This window comes from Apostichopus japonicus, chromosome 16, assembly GCF_037975245.1.
Source record: "Apostichopus japonicus isolate 1M-3 chromosome 16, ASM3797524v1, whole genome shotgun sequence".
NCBI lineage: Eukaryota > Metazoa > Echinodermata > Holothuroidea > Aspidochirotida > Stichopodidae > Apostichopus > Apostichopus japonicus.
Window position 1 is genome coordinate 4,550,129 of NC_092576.1, and position 25,215 is coordinate 4,575,343.

General features: G+C 37.4%; 2 protein-coding genes across 2 annotated transcripts; both read left to right on the top strand.

Annotated features, from left to right (window-relative positions):
• Positions 1–30: 30 nt before the first annotated feature.
• Positions 31–12,224, top strand: LOC139983118 (uncharacterized). Its single transcript, XM_071996482.1, has 7 exons — positions 31–237; positions 2,436–2,506; positions 3,828–3,916; positions 4,924–5,030; positions 6,119–6,228; positions 7,499–8,671; positions 10,882–12,224. The coding sequence occupies exons 1-7, from the start codon at positions 187–189 to the stop codon at positions 10,982–10,984; spliced, it is 1,704 nt and encodes a 567-aa protein (XP_071852583.1). The 5' UTR covers positions 31–186; the 3' UTR covers positions 10,985–12,224.
• A 5,708-nt stretch (positions 12,225–17,932) lies between these two features.
• LOC139983120 (uncharacterized) lies at positions 17,933–25,215 on the top strand. The gene is made up of 6 exons (XM_071996484.1): positions 17,933–18,085; positions 19,724–19,801; positions 20,147–20,376; positions 21,082–21,275; positions 22,361–22,406; positions 22,855–25,215. Exons 2-6 carry the CDS (start codon positions 19,740–19,742, stop codon positions 23,733–23,735), a joined length of 1,413 nt encoding a protein of 470 aa, XP_071852585.1. The 5' UTR covers positions 17,933–18,085; positions 19,724–19,739; the 3' UTR covers positions 23,736–25,215.

Consider the following 25,215-nt stretch of genomic DNA (forward strand, 5'->3'; position numbering starts at 1 on the left):
GAACCGGCTGCTACATTGTGATCACGCATGGGCACTGTGCCTATGTGTAGTTGATTGTAGATACTACACAGAAACATACTGTACAGATATGAGGAAGCCGACGTACTCTGGCCTAAACCTTGATAGGCTATAGTATGTAGTTAAGACAAATCGGTGATCAGTGAAACGAAGAAGATTAACAAAACCATGTCCTTTAAGAGAGAGAGTGATGATATCTCAACCATCAATCTTGTGAAGGTAGAACATTTAAAAGTGTGAGGAGGGGGGTTATTATTAGTGAATTTGGGGAGGACTGATTTTCTATGGGCAGGCTTGACTGTTGTCATGCAGGTGACTGCCAGTGTCAACTTCCAAGGTACATTAATTACTAGTACTGTATTGTGAAGTTTCAAACTATGTTGGCCAGACATCCGTAGATCTGTCAGCTCTCCCGATTTTACCAGGAGTCTCCTGGTCTTTTGGCCACTCTTCTGGACACCGGATTTCATGCTCATACTCTGGTTTAATCACATGCGTCATTCCATGGTACCCTTTGAATTTACTCCCAAAATAATTTATAAATTGCGGAACGCTTGGTTTGTACTTAGACTAACTGACTCCAATATCCACGATACTGACACTGTAGGCGCGACAGTGTACATAGTATTACACACCTGGATACCTTATTGTGAGCTTATAGTTACTATATACATACTGCAGTATTGACTGCTCAGTACTTAATATGGTACAGGTGTTGTCACACCAACTGTAGGTTAGGTAACAGTATGACAGTAGTTCAGTGCAGGGGCGGCTATTTGTTTCAAATGTTGGGGGGTATATTTGCTTGGGTGCAGGCGCATATCAACTACAACCCCAAAATTGTTCACGCGCTTCGTGATTTGTATACCCAATTTCATTATGGATGCGGTTCGCATCATGGGCGCAGATCAGTCTTGGATAATGGTGGGGAGGCGTATCTGTTCTCTGATATTATCTAAGCGGAGCGCGACCATTGGTTCGCGCGTAGCGTACAAGATTTGTTTTGGGCAAATATACCTCCCAGATCGCCCGAAATAACACTTCCCAGACCCATTAATGCTCCAAACCTGAGATCTCATGGCTTACAAATTAAAGTTGGTGGAACACATGGACGTCTGCAGAAAAAAAAAATCAGGGGACAAATAATCCAAGTAGACTTTTGTATACGATGGGTCTGGGTCCTCTCCCAGAAAACAATTATAGACTGCCATAAATGCGATTTCCTTCCAAAATTTAACAACTGTGGATAAATGTAATTAAGTGAGAACTGCTGCATGTCATTTGCACAATGCTGGATCAAACTGCGCCAAAGTTCAATACAGGGAAATTTGCAATGCAGCGTTTCGTCAAGACAAATTGGTGGGGACACTGTATATCATGTTCCCACAACTGAAAAAGTTGGTAGGGATGCGTCCCACTGTCCCCATTAATAGACCTGCGCCCATGGTCCGTCTAGCTAATTCATTCGAAAAATAAGTAAAAACTACTCTCGGTGAAAGTGTCGTTTTTTGGTGATATTTAGTAACAAATTGTGACACAGTTAGACATGCGCATAGCGAGAAATTTGCCAAGGGAGGGGCAAAGCTTGTAGTCAAACTATCTAAGTGTGGCGCCACCATGAGTTGGGGCGAAGCGTAAAAGCAAATTTTGGCCGAAAATGCCTCCCAGATTGCTGGAAATGGCACTTCCCAGGCCTTGTAAGTTGCTTCTAAGCATTTTCTATTTTGAAATTACTAGTTAGCGATATCATAAACAAATATGCTCTTCTAGCCACAAAGAAAAAGTATGCCACCAAATTATGGGGGGGGGGATATTAGATACTATATCCCCCCACCTAAAATATTGGGGGGACATGTCCCCCCCCCCCCGTCCCCCCATGATCGCTGCCCATGGTTCAGTGTAACACCAACTGTAGGTTAGGTAACAGTATGTCAGGTGTTCTGTGACATAACACCAACTGTAGGTTAGGTAACATTATTAATATATTTACACTCATTTGCTGTACCACTGCTTGCAATCAAAGTTGTACAATTTCTTTACAGTAACTAAGGATTATGTCCAGTTTCATGTTATTAACCACGCACAATGGTCAGTTTTATGAACATCAATATTTAATGTAACCTGCAGGATTTTCCACAAACATAAAACATTCTTCATGACATGCAGAAACTTGTCATAATCATATGTCATAGATGTCTGTAACATATCCATGCATGACAACAGGGGAATCCTGCATTAAATACCCAGTTGTGGGGACGATATCCATCAGAAGGCATGTTTATTGTGTATCAGCGCATAGTTTGAAGGTAATGCTAATTCTCAAGTAGGTGGAAGCAACATCACGTGCTGACCAGTATATATATGTGTTAATATCTTCAATTCTTTTATTTTCATCAATTGAATTGCTATATATCCAGAAAAGAAGAGTAGAGGAACTTCTCTCTCAGGATATCCCAGAGGATGAGGCAAACCTGACCAAAAATGGAAGGTGAGTAAAGATTTCATACAGTCTGAATTACGTTGTCATGGCAATTTAATGGTTCTTCTTACTAGACATCATGATACAATGTTTTAAGATATGGAAACTTAAAACCAGCATAAATCTTTTAATTGCTCCATTTTACAAGGAACATTTAGAAGGACTTAATTAATAATTTCTATATAAAAAAGGCACTTGCCAGCTAGTTGAGTACAGCTGTGTGTTGTTATTTTAAGGGACCCAGTGGGCAAGGGAGAAACACAAAGAGAATAACTCTGAAGGCAAATGCTGTTATATTTGTTTATCAACATGTATTATAACAAGGTATATATTGAAGATACTTATGACCTGGGCAGATCACACAGCAATTACAGTACAATGTGAGTATAGGGCATGGCTAGAAAGTTAATGTCAGTAACCACACCTAGTGAGTCAGTACAGTACAGGAACAATTGCCGTAACTCTAGCTGGCATTGTACACCTAGAATTATACAGAACTACTGTACATGGTGCAATGAGGGTGTCACATATTACTACACAATAAAACTACAAGATAGCACTGTACACCAAGGATTCTACAGAACTAAATGGTGCAATGAGGGTGTCACATATTACTACACAAATTAACAAACTACAGGATATAGTATCTATATATGCAAAGTACTGTACACATAACTTCAAGGTGCTATGAGGGTGTAATTATGTAATACTTCACAATAAGCTACATGATACAGTACATGTAAGATACTCTTACTACATGCTGCAATAAAGGTGTTATAATATATTTACTATAATAAACTGCAGGATATATATTCAAAGTACTGTACACATAACGTCATGGTGCAATGAGGGTGTTATGTAATACTTCACAATTAGCTACAAGAAACAGTATATGTAAGAGAACATTTAACTACATGCTGCAATGAAGGTGTTATTTAATACAACACAATAAACTACAGGATATGATATGCAAAGTACTGTACATATAACTTGATGGTGCAATGAGGGTGTAATAATGTAATACTACTGTACACAATAAGCTACAAGATACAGTATATTTGCAAGGTACAAACATAACAAAGAGTAACAATCCATCTAGCATTTAAATTATGGTACAAATAGAGTAGATCTACTATTCTTAAGGAGTGTTAACTACTGTTGGCTTATTCATTACAAATTGAGTTTAGAAACTGTGCATTACAAGTTACCCAATTGAACTTTTCCCACCATCTTTGAAAATTCTTTACTCAAGTTGCATCTGCTATACTGTGAAGTTCACTATTCAGTTCATGTCATTACAGTTCAATTATGTTGTTTCATTTTTAAACAGATTTGCTTGTTTGGTGTGCCCCAGATGCCCAGTATTGGATACCATTGAAATGCTGTGTGTCCACAGAGGAGGGAAAAGGCACAAGTCATGTGAGGAGAATTAAGCATCTTCCTGATTTATTAATCCATCTTCTTCAGTTTAAATCATCTTTTATTTTATTTATAACACTAAATGCCAATTATCATTAGGTATTATTTACTCTGTATTGACTGAAATTAACTTGAATCAACAATGATATCATCCCAAATGAAAGTACTGTACATTGTATTAAATGAACTGCATCAACTAACTTTAACTCAAAGTTTGGCGGTACAGTAAAAGCTTTACACTTTGTTGTAATAAAAAGATGGTGTGTTGATGGTAAGTAGAATGTTGACATTAAAATTGCTTTAAGCAGCTGTGTGATTAGTTTTGTGTTTGCGTGGACTTGGGAAATCCATATAGAATCAAGTTATGAATGTGTATAAACCCAGTTTGTGAGATTGTGACATGTATTCGAAAATATAGGACTTTCTTGCAACCACCGAGAGGATGCTTTGTAGTCGAATGCATCTATAATCAGTAGATTAGATGGTATTCTTTAATATCACTCAAGTTCGAGGTTTCAGGAAGTCGCAGGAAATGCCTTAACTGAAATTTCCTGTTTACTAATAATAGTTTTATCAAGGTTTCATAAAACAATTATCTTTACAATAGCTTAATAGCTTCTTCAACAGTTAACACACTGAGGGAATAATTTACTTTTCATATTTACTTCTCATTATTCTCATTAAAATGTTGAAATAAAGTTGGTCATTTGTACAAATTTTAGTTTTTTGCCTTTTTCAATGAAGATGAAATATTTTCAAACGTATCTCACATTTTTCCTGTGGGGTGTGGGCAGATGGCTGCCCCCCCCCCATCCCTTAAATTTCCACTTCCTAAATGAAAGTACAGTAGGCCTACAATGATGTGAATGCCTGGACAGAATGCACTATTCTGTTACTTTTATTGAAATGTTCATATCTTTTCTTCTGATGTCATTAGTAGTGTGCAACCTCAAGAATCTTTTTAGTACCGAGTAGTGACTCCTTCATTTTTGTTTCTCCGCTTTCAGTTGAAGAGCGTTTCTTTAGGAAGAAGAGAGAGTTCCATCAACTGGTAGAAAAGAAGAGGCAAGATGCTAATCTCCATGGCAACAATGATAATGAGACTATAGCCGAGGTAAAGTTACTGTACTGCAGAAAAAAATGTTTGAGAAATTATTTACGAATTGTTTAATGCTTTGTGATATATGTCTTAGCTATTTTTATGCAATTTTGTTTACAACTGATGACGTTGACCCCTGTCGTAAATTAAGTATAAGGGGACCCTGGGTTGACCTTTCCTAAAAAGGGAAAAAGGTAAGGACACGTACTGGAAGGAGACCTCACCCAAACAGTCAATACATGTTCTTTACAAATTAACCGTGTCATGCTTAACGTAGGAAATGTGCACTGGTTGCCTGTGTATGAACAAATATGGCACAAAATTATTCTCTTCAAAGAATTTGTTGGTGACAAGCAATGTGAAATTTAAACATTGACAAGGAAAACATTCCACACTGCTAGTTGGACACCCCATCTCAATGTCTGGCCCCTAACTGGAGATATGGTTGATTGAAGGTAAGCTATTTTGACTGGCTAAACCTTCAACTACTCTAGGAAGTTGGATCATAGTAGGGAGTCTGTGATGTCATCTGAGCAAATTTGCTCTTCAAAAGCTTTGCTTCCACTCTCAAAATGTTCTTGTTGATTTATCCCTGAAACCTGATACATTTGAAATCTAATTTGCTTAGCTGTCAAAAGTTCTGTGTACTACTTAGAATTTCACCAAAATGTATCTAATTTGTATACAAAGATATCATGTTCCTCTTTGGTTAAATTTTGATGAATAAATTATTAAGAAATACAAAGAAATATTCAGCTGAAATGCCTTGATGACATCACCAATTCGGTTGTTGCCAGATGCAAAAGATCGCAATATTTGGAAAATTCCTGTCTTCACAATGCAAACATGGTATGAGGATGAGGGGCCTATACAAGTTCCGTAGGCGTGTGTGATGTGTCCAAGAATCGCCTCAAGTCTGTTACGTTACGTTGCTTTTCATTAAGTTTTCAAATTTTCTTGGAATCTGCCTCATTGGATACTTCATTTTTCTAGATAGGTTGCACATAATATATGCTGTAGCACTTATTATTTGCATATTCTCTATAGTTTGATTGAAAACTCCACATGAGTTGATCGCCTCTTCATTTTACATTTGTCACTAGGCACCGCTACTTGTGCAGACAAGGAAAGCTTCCCACAATGCATTGTTGCGGTACGCTCCTTATAATCCAATTTCATCTGGTGCCCAGAGCGGTCACAATGCTACACAAGAGTACGTATTCCACTTTTGTCACGGTATGCTAATTAATATCACATTTTCATAGGGTGCCGAGAATGCTGGGAGCCATATATACAGTAGGTAGTACACTGCCATTGCCAGTGTATGGACTTGACAGTATGCTAAATACTGGTATGTGACTGTCATCCTGTGACAGTATGTGTATATGTTATAGTATGCCTATGACAGTATAACTATTTGACAGAGCTCAGTGACAGTAATGTGACATATGTGACATAATGTGACATATATGTCATATATGTGACAGTAAGCTCGGTATGCTCATGTGACAGTTACCTTTGTATCCATATATGTGAGAATAAGCTTGGTATGCCTATATGACAGTAAGCTTGGTATGCCTATATGGCAGTTAACTTTAGATTCCTTTATGTGACAGTTAGCCTTGTATGCCTACATGTATGGCAGTTACCTTTGTATTGATATATGTGACAGTAAGCTTGGTATGCCTATATAGCAGTTACCTTTGTATTGATATATGTGACAGTAAGCTTGGTATGCCTCTATGGCAGTTACCTTTGTATTGATATATGTGACAGTAATCTTGGTATGCCTATATAGCAGTTACCTTTGTATCGATATATGTGACAGTAAGCTTGGTATGCCTATATGGCAGTTACCTTTGTATCAATATATGTGACAGTAAGCTTGGTATGCCTATATAGCAGTTACCTTTGTATCGATGTATGTGACAGTAAGCTTGGTATGCCTATATAGCAGTTACCTTTGTATCGATGTATGTGACAGTAAGCTTGGTATGCCTATATGGCAGTTACCTTTGTATCAATATATGTGACAGTAAGCTTGATATGCCTATATATAGCACAGTTACCTTTGTATCGATATGTGACAGTAAGCTTGATATGCCTATATATAGCACAGTTACCTTTGTATCGATATGTGACAGTAAGCTTGGTTTGCCTATATGACAGTTACCTTTGGATTCCTATATGTGACAGAAAGCTTGGTGTGCCTTTAGACAGTAAGAGGTAGATTCCTATATGTGACAGTAAGCTCAGCACTATACCTATGTGACAATATGTTTACTATGTTTATATTACAGGACACTCTGTATGCCTGTGACAGTGTTGCATGGAATGCAACCTTATATTGTAGAGATAAGCTACAACATAGCAATAGATCAGTCCTGTAAATGTGTTTTATTTATCTGAGTCAACCCTGATTATATCCTAGCCTGTTCAATTTACAATTTTTTTTTTTCACTCTCTTGATAATCTCTCTCCAGTTTCAAAACCAAACGTTCGAACAAGAAAGGCTTCTTCGAGTATACTCAGAACTTTCTCACCAACAATGTTCCTCTGAGAGAGCCTACTGCTGGTTCTTCTGACAAAGGTCAAAGCTCATCTATAAAGGCACATCGCAGTCCAAATTTGGCGTCACATATCACCGAAGATGTCTCGGCAGTGCACGATACAGAATTAGTTTCTGAGACTCCTTTTGTTTTAAAGCCATATGTATCTAAGAGGAGAAAATGTACTAATGATCAGAACAGTGCAGAAACAAACCACATAGCTGAAGCCTCAAGGAAAAGGAAATATGAGGATGAAACTGGTCTAAAAAATGATGATTTGTCAACAAGTCCCATTCAAAATGTTAACTCTCAGAAGAAAGAGGAGGCGGAATATTATCCAAACGAGACAGACTTCAACGATGGAAAGATACACAGCTGGGAAAGACACCATCAACAGTTAATATCAGAATATCCGCCCACGGAACCTGAAACAAGAACATGTGAAAAGATGAATGATAAAGCTAAAGATGAAAGAGTCGATATTGCGCACGGACGTGGGAGATGTGTGAAGGCAGATGCTGGGAATAAATCTAAGAGAGATGTGAAAACGGGCATCGGGGATAACGTGCCATCGGTAGCGATGGGAAACTCGAATAGTAAACATGATTTTGAACGGTTACAGAAGAAGCAGGATTATAAGTGTGATAAAAGAGAAATGGATGAAACAACTATGGATACCCAGATATGCCATCTCATGGAGGAAAGACTCCATCGTCAGAAACAGGAGACAAAGGTGGATATGAGTAAATATCAAGGAAAGTTACAAATTGATAGAATTGGTGCAAATCAAGTAGAAAAACCACTTTCTGAACCTTCATCCCATCAACTGGATGGGTCATCCAAAAACGGGCAAAAGAAATCCATAGGGAAGCCGAACAGATCTGGTCCATCGGTGAAGTTTGCTTTTATGAATATTCATGCCACTACCTCATCGTTGAAACAGAAACTTCCTAAGGGGATTACAACAGACGGAACAGTTGACAACATTGTCACAAAAAATAACAATGATGCGACGAAGAAAGCAAAAGTGGCTGTCGTGTCGAGCAGAACATCCAAGTATTCGGAGGAGAGGAAGAGAGAGTTAGAACGACACTTGGATCTGACCAGGTTAGTGATTGGAAGGATGATATCAAATTGACAGTTGATATGTTGTAGACCTTAATAATTGGCCAGCAGCCCAGCATGAATGTACAGTAGCACTTATAACTTTTGAGAAATTAATTTAATAGCAAAAACAGTGCCTGAAATAACATTTTTACAAAGCAAATTTATACAAATTTACCAAGGACAAATTGTATGAGATGCAATGAACAGGTGCTCTGTTGTCAGTATGAAATAAACAGGACATATTTAAGTTGTTTCATTAGAATTTATAAAACAATTTATTAACATTAGCATTGAGACTTGCTCTGAGGTTATCTAGGTCACTATCAGATCAGGCTTAAAGGATCATACCAGAGATCTAACATATTTTCAAGCTACATACAATGACATTATCTATTGTAAAATCATGTTGATGTTATTTGTAAAATGTCCTGTTTTTGTGTTCATGAGTGTAGTTTCAAATTACTTACAAATTACTGTCTCATTAGCATTTAGATTCGGCAATATTTATCATTGGCAAAGACTCATCCCAACATTCTTGAGGCACAAGACTTGAAGTGTTATAACTGATAACCTAACAATGATAGCAGTGCTCCGAGTCTTAGATATTTACAATTATTTACTTTATTTAGTTTTTAGTTTTATTTAGTTATTAGATAACCAAACATTGAGAGCAGGGCTCCAAGTCTTTTCGTGGATATTAACAATTATTTAGTTGATTTTTAGTTGATTTAGTTATTAGATAACTGAACAATGAGAGCAGTGCTTCAAGGCTTTCTGGTCACTTTGCCCAACAACCATTTCGCCCAACTGCCATTTCGCCCAACCAGCCTGGTCATTTCGCCCAACCAACATGGTCATTTCGCCCAACCAGCATGGTCGTTTCGCCCAACCAGCATGGTCGTTTCGCCCAACCAGCATGGTCGTTTCGCCCAACCAGCATGAACATTTCGGCCAACATTTTTTTTAATAATATTCAGTCAGAATGATAGTACTTTTTCTATTTCACTAGTTCAATTTGATTTAAATTGGGTTATAAATGTTACTTCGTGGTAGGTAAATAAAGTGAGGTCCGCTCGATATCGATCAGAGTCTGAGCAGTTTTTTCGGGTATAATGGGAGGATTACACTACTTTAGGCGGTTACGCATACAATGGAAGTTATATTATTATACAAACAAAGGGAATCGGTGTGGAATAATATCACCGTTTCTATTTCACTAGTTCAATTTGATTTATTTTGGGTTGTAGTATTACACTACTTTAGGCGGTTATGCATACAATGGAAGTTATATTATTATACAAACAAAGGGTAATCGGTGTGGAATAATATGACTGTTTCTATTTCTCTAGTTCAATTCCCGAACGTTTCATTTTGAAGTATAATATTTAATCAAGGTTGGGCGAAATGACCAGGCTGGTTGGGCGAAATAACCAGGCTGGTTGGGCGAAATGACCAGGCTGGTTGGGCGAAATGACCAGGCTGGTTGGGCGAAATGGTTGTTGGGCGAAATGGCAGTTGGGCGAAATGGTTGTTCGGCGAAGTGACCTGCTTCCGCTCCAAGTCTTTCGTGGATATTTACATTTATTTAGTTGTTAGATAACAAAACAATGATAGCAGTGCTCTGAGTTTTAGATATTTACAATTAATTAGTTTATTTAGTTTTAGTTTTCTTTAGTTGTTAGATAAGCAAACATTGAGAGCAGTGCTCCAAGTCTTTTCATGGACATTTACAAAATTATATAGTTGATTTAGTTATTAGATAACCAAACAATGAGAGCAGTGCTCCAAGTCATTTGTGGATATCTACAATTATTTAGTTATTCAGTTGTTAGAGAACCAAATAATGATAGCAGTGCTAAGAGTCTTGGATATTTACAATTATTTAGTTGATTTAGTTATAAAGAACTTTATTAATGTCTTTTCGTGGATATTAACAATTATTTAGTTTATATTTTGTTTATTTAGTTATTTAATTATTAGATAACCAAACAATGCGAGCAGTGCCCAGAGTCTTGGATATTGACAATTATTAAGTTTATTTAGTTATTTAGTTGTTAGATCACCAAACAATACGAAAAGTGCTCCGAGTCTTTTCATGGATATTTACAATTATTTAGTTTATTTAGTTGTTAGATAACCAAACAATGCGAGCAGTGCTCGGAGTCTTTTCGTGGATATTTACTCACAGTTTATAATGGTTTCTTCAACAGCGCTGGTTGGATTCATGATCCTTCTGGTAAGTGGATAAGAGATGAAAACGTTGAGTTTGATTCAGATGAAGAAAAAGAAGAAGAAGAATCGATATCAGAATGAGCGTGTATCCCGAGATGGCCATTCAATGGTCCTGATTATGATCTGTGGTGGACAGGCACAGGTCCATAGGAAGCATTGCATGCCCCCAACCCCCCCCCTCCCCTCTTCCTTTTCAGCCTCAAAGAAATTTCAAACTCAGTTGTGAGCCCAACCGTTGCAGTTAGACCCAGAGGATCAGTGTGATGGTTCATTTCTTGTAGTTCTGACTTTCAGGATTATTACCAGACATTCAAGTCAGCTGTTACAATTGGAGAATTATATTGAGGAGGCATGCCTTGCAATGATGTTATATGCTTGTTGAATGGGGAGGATGAGTGGCCACCATTATTGGGCTTCTAGCATATTTGGAGCTATACAAAATGGTCAGATTGCTAGACAAGTCCAAAGATGTGTTGCAGTTGTTTTTCTTTTACACAGGAACAATAATATTGTATAAGAGACAGAATTCAGAGCTTTCACCTCTGCTATACAAGCTTTGAAAACTAAATAATTCCCTGACCTTTATGCTGGGATTTAATTCAGTTTCGATACAACCTGATGGAGTGACTAGATTTGACCATTAAAGAAAAGGAAAAAGTATCGAAGAACATAATATCCTACATCAGTACACCAAAACTATACAACGAACCATAAAATTAGGCATAGATATAAATTCAAAGGTCAGCAAAATGAATACAAAATATTATTGTCATCTTATTTATAATGTGGAATGTATTTATTAATATTCAAATGGTGACAGGTAATAGAAACAAAACAGATACAGTCATGACATAAGGGATATATATTTACTTATATTACTTATATTTATCTGCTGGAACTATACTTAAAGTCCCTTGGAACAGCCTTGTCGAAGCCCCCTACCCCCCACACCTCACCCAACTCCTAGATATCATGGCTTTCCAAATAGCATTAGTCTACTCATCACTTTACTACAAAAGTTTTGACAAGTATTGTATGCTCTGTGATTTCACTTTTCTTGACAAAGTGATATTAACAGTGAGGTGTCTTAGCCAGGTTAGGTTGTTCTCTTCCTACTCATACCATTGTTTCACTTTTATGATTGATATAATAAAAGGATTCAGTTTGTGTTTCACATTGAAAAATCGTTTGGGTTTTATCTTGTTCGTGTGTTGTTATTTGGACCACAACATTTTTCACTTACGATATATTGTTATGAATGACTTTAAACATAGAACTAAATACTATTTATGCAAGCTCCACCCACAAGCTGACCATCTAGTCATGTATGACTTCAAACATAGAAATAAATACAATTCATGCAAGCTATGTCCACGAACTGACAATCTAATTATGTATGACTTTAAATATGTAAAATGTTTTAACGACAGATAACTCAATAAAAATAATGATTATTAATATGAAAATTACATAGAACGTTGTTATTTTCACTTAGATTTTAGGGCAGTAAGCTGGAAAGGTCGAAGTTAACATTTGGCAAACACACATTGAGACTTTAACCATAGAAATAAAGACAGTTTATGCAAGCTCCACCCACAAGCGAACCATCTAGTCATGTATGACTTTTATCATAGAAATAAATACAATTTATGCAAGCTCTGTCCAAAGCTGACCATCTAGTCATGTTTGACTTTAAACATGGAAATTAATATAATAGTTGTACAAAATAGCAACATTTACCAGATAAAATAAAAAGTGGTGTTAAATACTCGAATATACAGAATTGGAAATAAACGTCATTTGCATCTAAATTGTGAAATTAATGCGTTTTAATGTAAATTGCCATTTTAATAAGCGGTGTAAGATAGGAGTGGTGTTCGCAAGAACGCTAGTTTATTAATGGTTTGGCCTTGACTATAGTAGTAACCAATGCTGTGAAGACCAATAAACAGCAGTGACCTTCTTAACCTGGGTACTGTAGATAATTTAGATTAAACAAAAGCCTAATGAAAAAACTAAATAAAAAAAACCCTTTTAATTATAGAAAAGTTTCAAGGTTGTTCATCTGCCCAAAATTGATGATTACAGTTCCTATTTGCCAACCACCTCTGAGTTTTTGACAAGTAAGGACCATATATAGTTTCAGAAATATTTAAATGATATCGAACCAAGTTGCTGGTTCAAGAAATATTTAAATGACATCGAACCAAGTTATTGGTTCAATAAATATTTATTATGAGATCGAACCAAGTTGCTACTTCAAGAAATATTTAAATGACATCAAACCAAGTTCCTGGTTCAAGAAATATATACTATGATATCGAACCAAGTTGCTACTTCAAGAAATATTTAAGTTACATCAAACCTAGACGAACATTCAAGAAATATTTAAATGACATTTTACTGGTTCACGAAATATTTAAATAATATCGAACCAAGTTGCTAGTTCAAGAACAATTTCAATAACATCAAACCAAGTTGCTAGTTCAAGAAATATTTAAATGATATAGAACCAAGTTGCTAGTTCAAGAAATATTTAAATGATATCGAATATAGTTGCTAGTTCAAGAAATATTTGAATGACATTAAACCAAGTTACTGGTTCAAGAAATATTTAAATAATATCAAACCAAGTTGCTAGTTCAAGAACTATTTAAATGTTATTGAACCAAGTTACTAGTTCAAGAAATATTTAAATGATATCGAACCAAGTTGCTAAGTCAAGAAATATTAAATTACATCAAACCAAGTTGCTAGTTCAAGAAATATTTAAATAACATCGAATCAAGTTGCTGGTTCAAGAAATATTTAAATAATATCGAACCAAGTTGTTACCAGCAACAGCGCTAGCTATGTCACTCTTTATCGATCTGGTTAGCATTTACTCACTCAGTTAAAATATGTAAACATAATTCTCCCTCAGCCTCAAAGAGGTGGATTCAAATGAGGTATATATTATATTAGTTAATTATATAATGTCAAAATAAAATAAATTTAACTCACAGAAATAAGAAAATGACTGACCTTTAGAAAAGACGCAAACGTACCTCTTGCAACCGTTTTAGAAGGCCCCAGACTCCAACCTGAGTCTGAAACACCATCCTCAACTGCAGTTGTTAACTTATCTTCTACTCCCCCAGTGCAGACCTTAGGTTTCTCTCCAAAGGACTCAACTTCTGTCCTACTCCTCCATCATTTGACCAAGGGGAACTGAGCCAAGATCTTACTCATTTCTTTCGCAGAATTTGCCTTCGTGAGTTTTTCCTATATGATCCTTAACTGAACGGGAACCCTTCTGCAAGAAAAGTTTTTGGATGCCTCCTAAGAACAGAGTCCCTGTTTTAGAAGCCTACCGACACAAGTCGTCAGCTCTGAGACTAACCAGTCAAACTCTCCTCTCCGCAGAACACACGACAACCTTCCAAGAGATGAGCGTACAGCACTCTCCCCACTGATGTCTCGCGGTGACATTATCATTAAGCCAGCCGACAAAGGTTCTGCAGTTGTCATCCAGGATCGATTACATCAGGAAGCCATACGTCATCTCTCCGACAGTGATATTTACACTATTCTTGGTTCTGATCCCACAGTTATTTTCTCCCAGAAGATAAAACAGACCATCACTGATATGTACCAGCGGAACCAGATCTCTAAGAAGGCTGTTTCTTTCCTTTCTCCCACAGGTTATAAGGCAGCCAGGTTTTATCTCCTGCCCAAAATTCCCCTGGTAGGCCTATCATCTCAGGCAATGGGTCCCCCATCGAAAAGATATCCTTGTTTGTGGACCACTTCATCAAACCTCTTGTTCCTCAGATTAATTCTTATATCCATGACACTCCAGATTTCCTCAGGAAACTTGAAGATATCAAGAACCAAATCCCCAGTGCATCCATTATCGGTACTTTCGACGTCACTTCTCTTTACACTAACATCCCTCATGCTGAAGGTATCGCAGCCACGTGTGCTGATCTAAGAAGGTCCACCCTTGTCCACCCATCTCTGACATCAAAGTTCTCATGCAACAGGTTCTCACCAAACCTTCAAAGACACGGGACTGCCATGGGAACCAGGATCGCTCCTTCCTTTGCTTGTCTGTTTATGTCTAGCCTTGAAGAACGCATGCTCAGTACATCTCCCTGCCGTCCCCTTATGGCGCTACATTGGTAACATCTTCTTTGTTTGGACCAATGATGAGGATAGCCTGCTCACCTTCATCAATCACATCAATTCTTTCCACAGCACCATCAAATTCACCTCTGAGTACTCTCACCAACAGGTTAACTTTCTCAATGTGACTGTTCGCAAGGAACACGGTTCTCTCTCTACAGACTTATACACCAAGCCCACAGCACACACCAGTATCTCCATTCTTCAAGCTGCCATCCCCGTCACTGCAAGTCTGGAATTGCCTACAGTCAAGCACTTCGTCTTCGTCGCATTTGCTCTAACAATTCCTCTTTCATTCGCCATACAGATGCTTTGGAAAAACACCGTACTGCAAGGGGCCATAGTGCTTGAAGGGTGCGTGAAGCAATTCAGAGAGTCCGCACACTTTCCAGATCATCTACTTTGGCAGTGAAGGACAAAAAGGGACGAGATTGCGACAACAAGCTTCCCCTGGTTGTTACTTTCCACCCAAATCTTCCTCCTTTTCAGAAAATCACCTCTAACAACCACAACATTCTCCTCACTTCAGATAGACTCCAACGAGCCGTCCCTGAAAAACCCACCATCGCCTACAGACGACTACGCAACCTACAAGACCTTCTTGTGCGTGCTGCTGTTCCACCTCTAACTTCTAACCCTACACCCATTCAGCATGGTACTTTCAAATGTTATCGTACTTTGAGATGCATCATCTGCAGCCACCACATTGTTGAATCCAATTCCATCACCAGCCACAGCATGCAACTCACACACAAGACTAAGGGTCACATCACTTGCACAACCGCCAATGTCATCTATCTGATCTCTTGGAGAGTTTGCGGCATCCAGTATGTCGGCGAAACCAAAACCACCCTCAAGAAGCGATTCTATTGTCACAGATCCACAGTCAACACCATGAAGACTGAGACCCCAGTTGGAGAACATTTTAACCTTCCCAACCATACCATTCAGGTGCGTATCCAGGGGGGGGGCGTTGGGGGCGCGCGCCCCCCGGGTAAGAAAAAGAGAAAAGAAAAAAAGAGAAGAAAAAAGGAAAAAAGAGGGGAAAAAAAGGGGAGGAGGAGATGAAGGAAGGGAAAAGAAAAGGAAGAAAGAGAGAAAAAGGAGAAAAAGAGGGAGGAAAAGCAAAACGCGAAGACACCGGGAAGAGAAAGAAGAACAGTGACATCATTACAGCGCTGAAGGGTAGCCAGTGACGGATCAATGATTTCGTAAAAGTGTGACTCACCCTACCCCTTACACTGACAACTCCATTTTTTGACGTTTCCATTTTCCTGGGAGACATCTGGGAGACGATCTGGGAGACATTTTCGGCCAAAATTTGCTTGTACGCTTCGCGCCAACTCATGGTGGCGCTACGCTTAGATAATTTGCCTACAGGCTTCGCCCCTCCCTTGGCAAATTCCTCGCTACGCACCTGTTCGAATTTGTAACGCAAACAGCAGATATCACATCATATCAGTGAGCATGAAAATGGCGTTCCAGGATGAAAAGCCTCAAAGCTGTCCGACTTGCCTGAAAAAATAACCAAAAATTTTCGCGCGCGAAGCGCGCGTCCAACGTGTTCATGTCAATATCATATAAGCAAGCATCGGTTATTACATCGCATGCCATCATGTACCGTACGGTCCGTTCAAATTGCGCAGTATACCGCGGGATGCTAATGTAAACAACGACATGTCACATGTAGATGTATAAAAAGCATGGAGGTCCAATTATGTCAAAACTCTCTTTTACATTAGTAATGGCGAATTAGGGACTGCACCCCGCCGCGCAGTGGCGGAGCGTCCATATGGTCAGGGGGCGGATGCCCCCCTGACGGACTCAAATGGACTGCTGGCGCCTTTTTCAGCTCTTTACCACTTTTTACTTATTCGTGATTATTGACTTTTTATTGCGCTCTCATCTACTTATTGACATTTGTCACATTTTGTTGGTGTAATTTGGCGATGACACCTTATTCTTCGTTTATCTGCAAATTAGCCAGGCCCGGAAAGGGTCATTTCCGGCGATCTAGGGAGTATCTTTACTCAAAAACTTTCTGTACGCTACGCGCCAGCCAGTGGTGGCGCTCCGCTTAGATAGTGTCGAAAGCGCCCCTTCAGACCATTCTCGCCACTCCTGACCAATACCCCTAGCTCCGCCACTGCCGCCGCGCCTCCTACGCTTATGTGTGTAGTGTTCGGTTTCGGAAATATCTGCTATTTTTTCATTTCCTTCAACCAAGTTTTATAATAGCCGTTATAACAGGTTTTAATATTTCTACACCAATAAATTAACTGTGTCTGAATTTTAGAAAATTTCTGACCAACATTCTACATCACACTTCCCTCTACTCGTGCAATTTTGACCGGTCTGTTAGGGGTTGAAGGAAGTTTTTTCTATATTGGTTGTCCATAGATGAAATTTTGTACAACATTATGGGTATGTTTTGAAGTGAGTTTATTCACGAGAAATGTGAATTTTCAAATTCTGAACAAATATGGGGCTCAAAACCTTGAAAAGTGGGGCTGACGGGTATTGTGGGCCGCGACGTAGAATCACCTACAAAAGCAAAGACCCACAGGAGATGCGATCAGGTCGAACATGATGTGTGCCGGGTTGACAATCTTCAAAAAGGTTATGGATGGAAAAAAAACTATTAGGAAATACTTGGTTCTCAGGCAAAAAGTGTACATCTGGTTGGTCATTTCAAGCCCGAGAAGTGCGGTTTCCGGTGATCTGGGGGGTTTCAAAACAAGAAATTTTCTTGTACGCTGCGCGCCAACCGATGGTGGCGCTCCGCTTAGATAGTAATTGGCGCCCCCCGGGTTTGAAAATCCTGGATACGCGCCTGCCATTAACGACATGTCTCTACAGTCATGCTCTTTGTATTTTAAGTAACTCTTTATATTTAAATGAGAGCAGCAGACCACAACAGATCCTTTGTCTAGATATATTCCATCAGATTCACAGAGAAATTCATCAGATTCATGCAGTAAAGGGTATTGTTTATGGGATATACTGCCATAAGGGGTAAGTTAATGTATAAATCCTCATTTTGTAACTTTCATGAGCCAAGACCATGTTAACTTTATGGAGATAATGAAGATAGAAATCTTATGGTATGAAGCCACATTGTTCTATTATTTCCTGTTAGGCTTTTATAGCTTAGGCTATGTGCTGAACAATGATTTCCATTCATATCTTAGAGTAATGCCCATGATCATGGTGCTTAAGAGGAAGGTTTTATACCCATATGAGCCATTTTTAGAAGAATGGACTGTACTTTTATTAGTCTTTTGAAGCCAGAGATGTCCAGGAGTATCAACCTTAAATTACCAGTATCAACTAATGTTTGGAATTGATTGTATTCCGTAGTTCGTGACTCTATGAGAGACATTATCCAACTGTTTATGTTTGAGGAAATATTATTAGTATCTGTGTATTGTAATTATGTAACTTCAAGGGTTATTCCCACATAACGGATTGATAAGGTTACTTCCAAAGGGACACTTAGGAATCAGTTATGAAGGATAGTTTATCTTTTATTGTTTGAATATTCTGTCTGGCCAATGCAGAATAAGAGGATATGCATAGTTTCTGATTTTAGTGGACTGCTATTTTAGAATTGTATGTTGATTTATTGCCGTTTGCACATTCTTTTTACAATATTAGTGTTGGTAAGATTTTGCATCTATAGGGAGGTAACTGCATAAATAACCTGTTTGATAAATGAATATTTTTGTGTCAAGTTACTAAATGCAACGTACAGCTATTATATTTCCACAGGGTAATTAGCTTTGTATATTGTACGAGAAATAAAAGAAACCTGACAACCAACAGAGATGTTTTCAGTATATCATTTGACATCCTCACAAAACAATGCATTCGTAGCACAAGTTTCAATTATAGTTCGAAAAATGTAATGACATAATAGTTTTAGTTCCGACACTTCACCAAGTGCTCTCCCATACAAACGGCTGTGATATGAATAGTGTTCTTCTGTAGTACCGAGTGTTATTGATGAATAAAGTATTGAACGTTGAGCAAACCATAGATCATTCTTTTATTACTTGACAAATAACACTCTTGACACTGACGATATGACATTTAAGAACAAGGTTTGATATAGAACTTTGTACAGATTGTGTTTATTTTATCTCTTAGAAAGCTATGGGTAGGACGTACGTGGCACTAAAAACGACGTATATCGGCTAGAGGTTTGCCGAGGTTTCGTTTGTATTATCAAATAACATTGTGTTCCCATTTTCATTACGCGATTGTTCAAGTGATTTCTGATTCTCTTGGATTAATTCAATATCATCATCGCTCAGTAGAATGTGTGAATGCCTATTTATGTCGAGATAAACGTAGTAACAGTAAGTTTCACTACCAACTTAATGATTTATAGACCCGTAGAAATGCTAATGTTCGTAAAGGCAGTCTTATGTCACGAAAATAATACAGCTATAAGGTGTCTCTTTCACTTTTATGGTGATATCAGTATCTAGCAGATAATAAATGACACAGGGTAGCTTTTATAAGCTTTAATATAAATTTAGTCTTGTAGTTACACTTTTATTGGCGCCAGAAATGATATTAACTTCATTTTCAATCGACGGCAGCTGTTTAACGTTACATTATTTTATTGTTTCTTTCTTTCGTTTTAAGTAACAGCATCGTAAGAATGAATGATACCGATAATGCTCTCAGCGGTCCTAGACCTGGACCAAAGTGCGAAATCAGTTTGTAAGTTTTTTCTTAAACACCAAAATCATGCTAAGCCAGCTGTTGAGGGTTACTGTTTTAAATGATTACTTCAGTGAGATAAGTTTAGCCCATCTGCTAACATATGGGATTCACGATTTCCCAATCGAGTTGGTATTCCTCAATTTTTATAACATGCATGGGAACATTAATTCACAAGAAATACACTTTTGAAACTTAACCATATATTTAATATTAAAGTTAACCACAAGGTACTTTTCAGTTGAATAAATCGGTTGATTTTTCTCTTCTTGTTTTCCTTGGTCTCTATTATGCGAAATGAAGTTTTTATTCAATGTTTTAATGATCCTCAATCCATTTTGACAGGAAGCGCATTGGAGGAATGCTAGCTGCACTGGTAGGTATTGTTACACAGATATCGAGCTTACACAGGTACTATGAAAAGCTACTGGACCCGAACGACAGACTACTTAACGAAATTGACTTGCTGCATCACAGAATAAAAGCGAGGGACATACGTCACGAACTGTTAAAGAACTGCGACCGTATTCAATCAATGGATGAAATGACCGTAGACGTAAATATGCCACCATCAGGTAATCTGTATGAAATGTGTTATCATGCTAGGGAAGGGAGCATAAACAATACAATTAGAGCTACTAGTAATTAAGTCCTTTAAAAACTACTCAACGGAAAACAATTGACAAAGTTGTTGACGATATAACAACCGCATGGCTTTTAACGTTTCCCACGAAGCCGATTTTATTGTCAAAGGCTGAGAGTGTATAAGCATGTGGACACTTGCATTCAAATTTGGATGGAATAAATACCTTGGGAAATTCTCTCTCCTTGATTAATCTCCATCTGGTGGAAGTAAAATACGGCCGCTTAACATCACAACGTTCTACAAAATGCTAGGCAAACATTTGACTAAACACTGGATACGTACTTATCTAACCAATTAATAAAGGGTAAGGCTAATTAAGACAAGTAATTAAAAATTGGTTACACTGTCGCATGCAATTTTACTCGTTTAGAAGCAACTCGTTACCGGAATTTTAGCTGGAAACCGACGTATCCAATGTTTGGTCAATTATTTGCAAAACAATTTTAGAGTGTATGACAAAAGATCCCTTCTGAAACACCAACTGACAGGAATATTGTTAAATTTGCATGATCGATTATTTAATTGATCGAATCTTGATTAGTTGATTGAATGATCAATTCATTTATCACATTCATTTCGTCATTCACTCAATCATTGATTTATTAATTTATTTAATTTTTCTCTATTCCTGTAGACCTGCAAGCAGCCATTCAGGCAGAAAGCGACGTTATGAGGAAGATTTCAGAATTAGAAAAGTACAAGAAGCTTAGCTGGTGGAATTTTGTTAAGCGACTGGAGCTGACACAATCAATTGAAGTACTAAAGCAATCACTTGACGAAGCACGGAAACTGGTTGAGAGAGAAGCAGAGACTTGTGGTCAACGTAAGGTGAGTACGTCTTGTAAAGCGCTTTTTTTCGTTCTTTTTTTTGCAGTTAATCATCATATTTTTTTAACAAATTGGTAAACTGTAATCGAAATCATTACTCAAAGTAAGATTATATCTGATCAAGTTAACACAGTCCTCTAGATTTTTTTCCCGCCAAGGGAATTTTAGCCAGTTGTGTTGACCTTTAAGCATATTCACATTGCTTGTACTTACTGTAATTACCAAGTACCTTTATCCCTGAACAATACGTTTGTTGGGCTCAGTGAACAGATGATTGGCACACATGCGAAATACGTCAATAATTGTCATTGTGGTTTAATTATTCATCACAAGAAGTACACAGTTCATGTAATTGCTTGCCGGACACCGCAGGTTGTCCATATCTTGGTGGAGAAGAAAGTAATCCGTCTTGGCACACACATTGTGACTGTTTATATCAGAGCCAGCCTACAAAGGATCTTTGTTGAATTTGAAAATTGATAATTAAAATGTAGCTTAACTATTAAATGCCTGTTTTATTTTCCTTGTATAGTGATTGTTTTGATATTTTTAATGGTTAGCACAGCTGACAAAATTCTCCGCTGAATTGCCATGATGATGTCATGCACTTTGCTTTTGCCAGATGCATTAACCATTTATTACCAACATTGAAATAAGCACATTCTCGCCATGCAATACTCTGGGAATGTGTGATTGACCTAATGACATGCAGACAAGTTCTTTTGTAAATAAATCTACGGAATAGTCCTTTGTTAGCATACTAAATGTATGTCAATGAAACAACCGATGACGTAGCAGCTGCATCGGATCAATCGCACTCCTAAGATCCGCATGTCTGCATAAAAGTTAAATATCAAAGAATTAAACGCATCATCCCTCAAAACCTAGTGAAATTACGCACGTCGATGATTGTGGGTTAATTCGTTGATTCAAATATAGCATTACGTAACGTTATAAATTATTTGTTATTAATATTTTTATTTATTAATACCATCGTCACATTTTACAGACGAAAAAAAATTCTCGGAGCTAGTAACGTTGTTAGCAGTCACGTGGTAATTGATATATTTATTTTTATTCTTCAGCTTCAAAATCTACCGAAGGCAAAGAAAAGAAGTTCTGCAATAACAGGTAAATAGTTGTTATACAGGCAAAAAGGATCATTTTCAATTGATGTGGAACTGAGAGTAAAACACTTGCACAACTTATATCTTTGATGGCAACTGTATTCCACCATCAATTGCTAACAAATTGAAAACAGTATTCAAACATATGAGCAACTCGTGGGACTCTTTAAGAAAATCTTGGTGGTGTAAAAAAAAAAACCGAAGCAAACTTTTGTTTACGTATATTAATTCAAACACATAGTTAAGATAAATAATTATGAACTCGTCAATTATATAATTCCCTGCCAATGTATCATCAACTTGTAACTAGAAAACAACATCATAAGATCCCAGCTTTGTGTCGTTTCCAAATGGTCAAGTTATTATTTCTGGCTGTTAATGGTGTTGGAAAATGCAAATCTATATATCCATGCACACATAATCATATTCATTTTCTTTCATTGGCACTGCAGATGAGGGACACAAGTGCTCAGAAAGTATTCGACATGGCACTCAATTTAGATTTGCCAAACCACCAACATGCACAGAAATATCAGGTATTAACCAGCCACACGACGTGCTAACGTTTCAGAATGAAATTTTCGTATTGATGGACGATGGTATCAAGGCATATAACATGGAAGGAACAGAGGTAAAGGTTTACCAAAAGGAAGGCTTCAGGCCATTTGCTGCCGTTTTTCTTGACAAGAAATTATATGTAACAGACAAGTCTTGTGGATGCGTGGCGATGTTTGATCAATCTTTGAATTACATTGACAGTTTCGGTGAATCACATATGACCAGTCCTGCTGGTATATCGTCTTGTCCGGAATCAAGTTGTATCTATGTCTTGACTGGCCGAGAGCAAAGCTCAGCGGCTGTAGCAATGTTTGAAAGGGATGGCACGTACATTCGTCAGTTTCGTCACAAAGATCTGCACGATCCTTGGTACATTAAAAGAAATCACAACAGCAACGAGCTTTTGGTTTCAGATTTTGCTCGAAACGCAATTGAGATTTATTCAACTAATCTAACAGAACGAAACACTGTTATTAAGTTAGACGTACCTGGGAGATCCGACGTACAGTGTAGGGGAATAGATGTAGATGATGAAGGGAATGTTTACGTTGCCCTTAGAGCCAAAGGTTATGTTGATCAGTATGAAATCATCGTAAAATATAATCCTCACAAGAAGCAAATGTATATTCTTGAAGAAAGTCCAGTTGGTGGTTTCTTCAGTAGAAGTAAACGTTTGAACTTTGTTCGGGGATTACACTTCTACCGTTCCGGTGGAGAGGCATTTCTTATGATTGTTGATCCGGGTAATAATCGTGTGATGATTAAACCAGTTTAAAGAGATAATCCAGTGTCAGAATCTGAAATCTTATAACAAAAGTTGTAAGACATGTTCTGCATTTTCGGTCAAAACCACCTGCATTTTGATTTATTACACAGATTTATTTCTCAAATCAATTGGTGATATTTTGTATATTTTGCAACTGGCAACAAATTGGAAGTGATGAAACGATGACATCATACCAGCAATGCATATGTAAATGACTTTGTTTTTGTTTTTCTTTAAAATATTTTACTCACTTATATACTTCATGATAGTCGACGCATGTATATAATGTTTCTACAAAAGGTTGCCTTTACAAGAAACTCCAACAATAACAAGTTTTTTCACAGCTATATATTATGTACAAACATTTAAAATGTACCTTATGTCTTGGATAAATCAACAAGAAGATAACATAAGTAGCAGTCTCAGAATCAAGTTTTTAAATCAAATTTGCCATGATGACATCACAGAACATCTTCTTTGATCGATCCAATAAGTCTAGAAGAATTGAATGTTAAGTCACTGATTGCAGTCATATTAGGTTACAGTTCAACAAGGATTTCTCGATTTAGGGACAAGATACTGACACGTGGTTTCCATCTGACAGTGTGAACTATCATATGCGATATGTGTAGATGAATTTATTCTTACACCGAGTCGCATAGTTTAAAATATAGCTACGAATGCTAACAACCTAACGAATATTTGTCTTGACAAAAAAATCATTGATGAAAAGAGAACCATCACTTTATATTCTAAGAATGTCCAAAAACAGTATGGATGATAAAAAGATGAATATCTCTTTTACAAGATGCACACAAAAACTCTCATTTTTGCATAGATCTCTGATGTGAAGAATTACTCCAATCTTTAGTCCGTTTACGAGATATCCTACTTTAGAAGTCGTGTCTGGGAACTGTAATTATTTAAATCTGTGATATCATATAATGAACTATAATCTGAAACATTTTTACTTTTTCTAGCTATGACATTCTCTATTCATATTTTCTCGGTAAAATGTCAAAAGCGTTGACACTGAAACCAACGGCATCAATAGCTCCTATGTGGAGTTTAAACAGTTTATATTCGACAATTACAATACATCCATTGCAGACAACTATATATTGTACAAAATAATAAAGAAAATACTCATCAAATATGAAGAACGTGCATGTGACTCAATGACGTCATGTATTTCTGGACTTGATCAAGTCTTCAAACTTCATGAATGGATGAAAGTTTAAGTCTGTTACATCAAGCAAACGACAAGTCTTGTATTATTAGCTATGTACATGCAGAATGGTTCAGTTATCTCCATTTCTGTGGTCAATAATGGTGACTGGGGTCACTTTGTGTCCCGTTAAGGGAAAACAAAACGTTAAATTAACAAGACATTTAATCTATAAATATGAGAGCAGCGCCGCTTCGCATGATGAATGAGCTAGATCTTACAATGTAATATACTTATATTTAAAAAGTGTCTACATGTCAT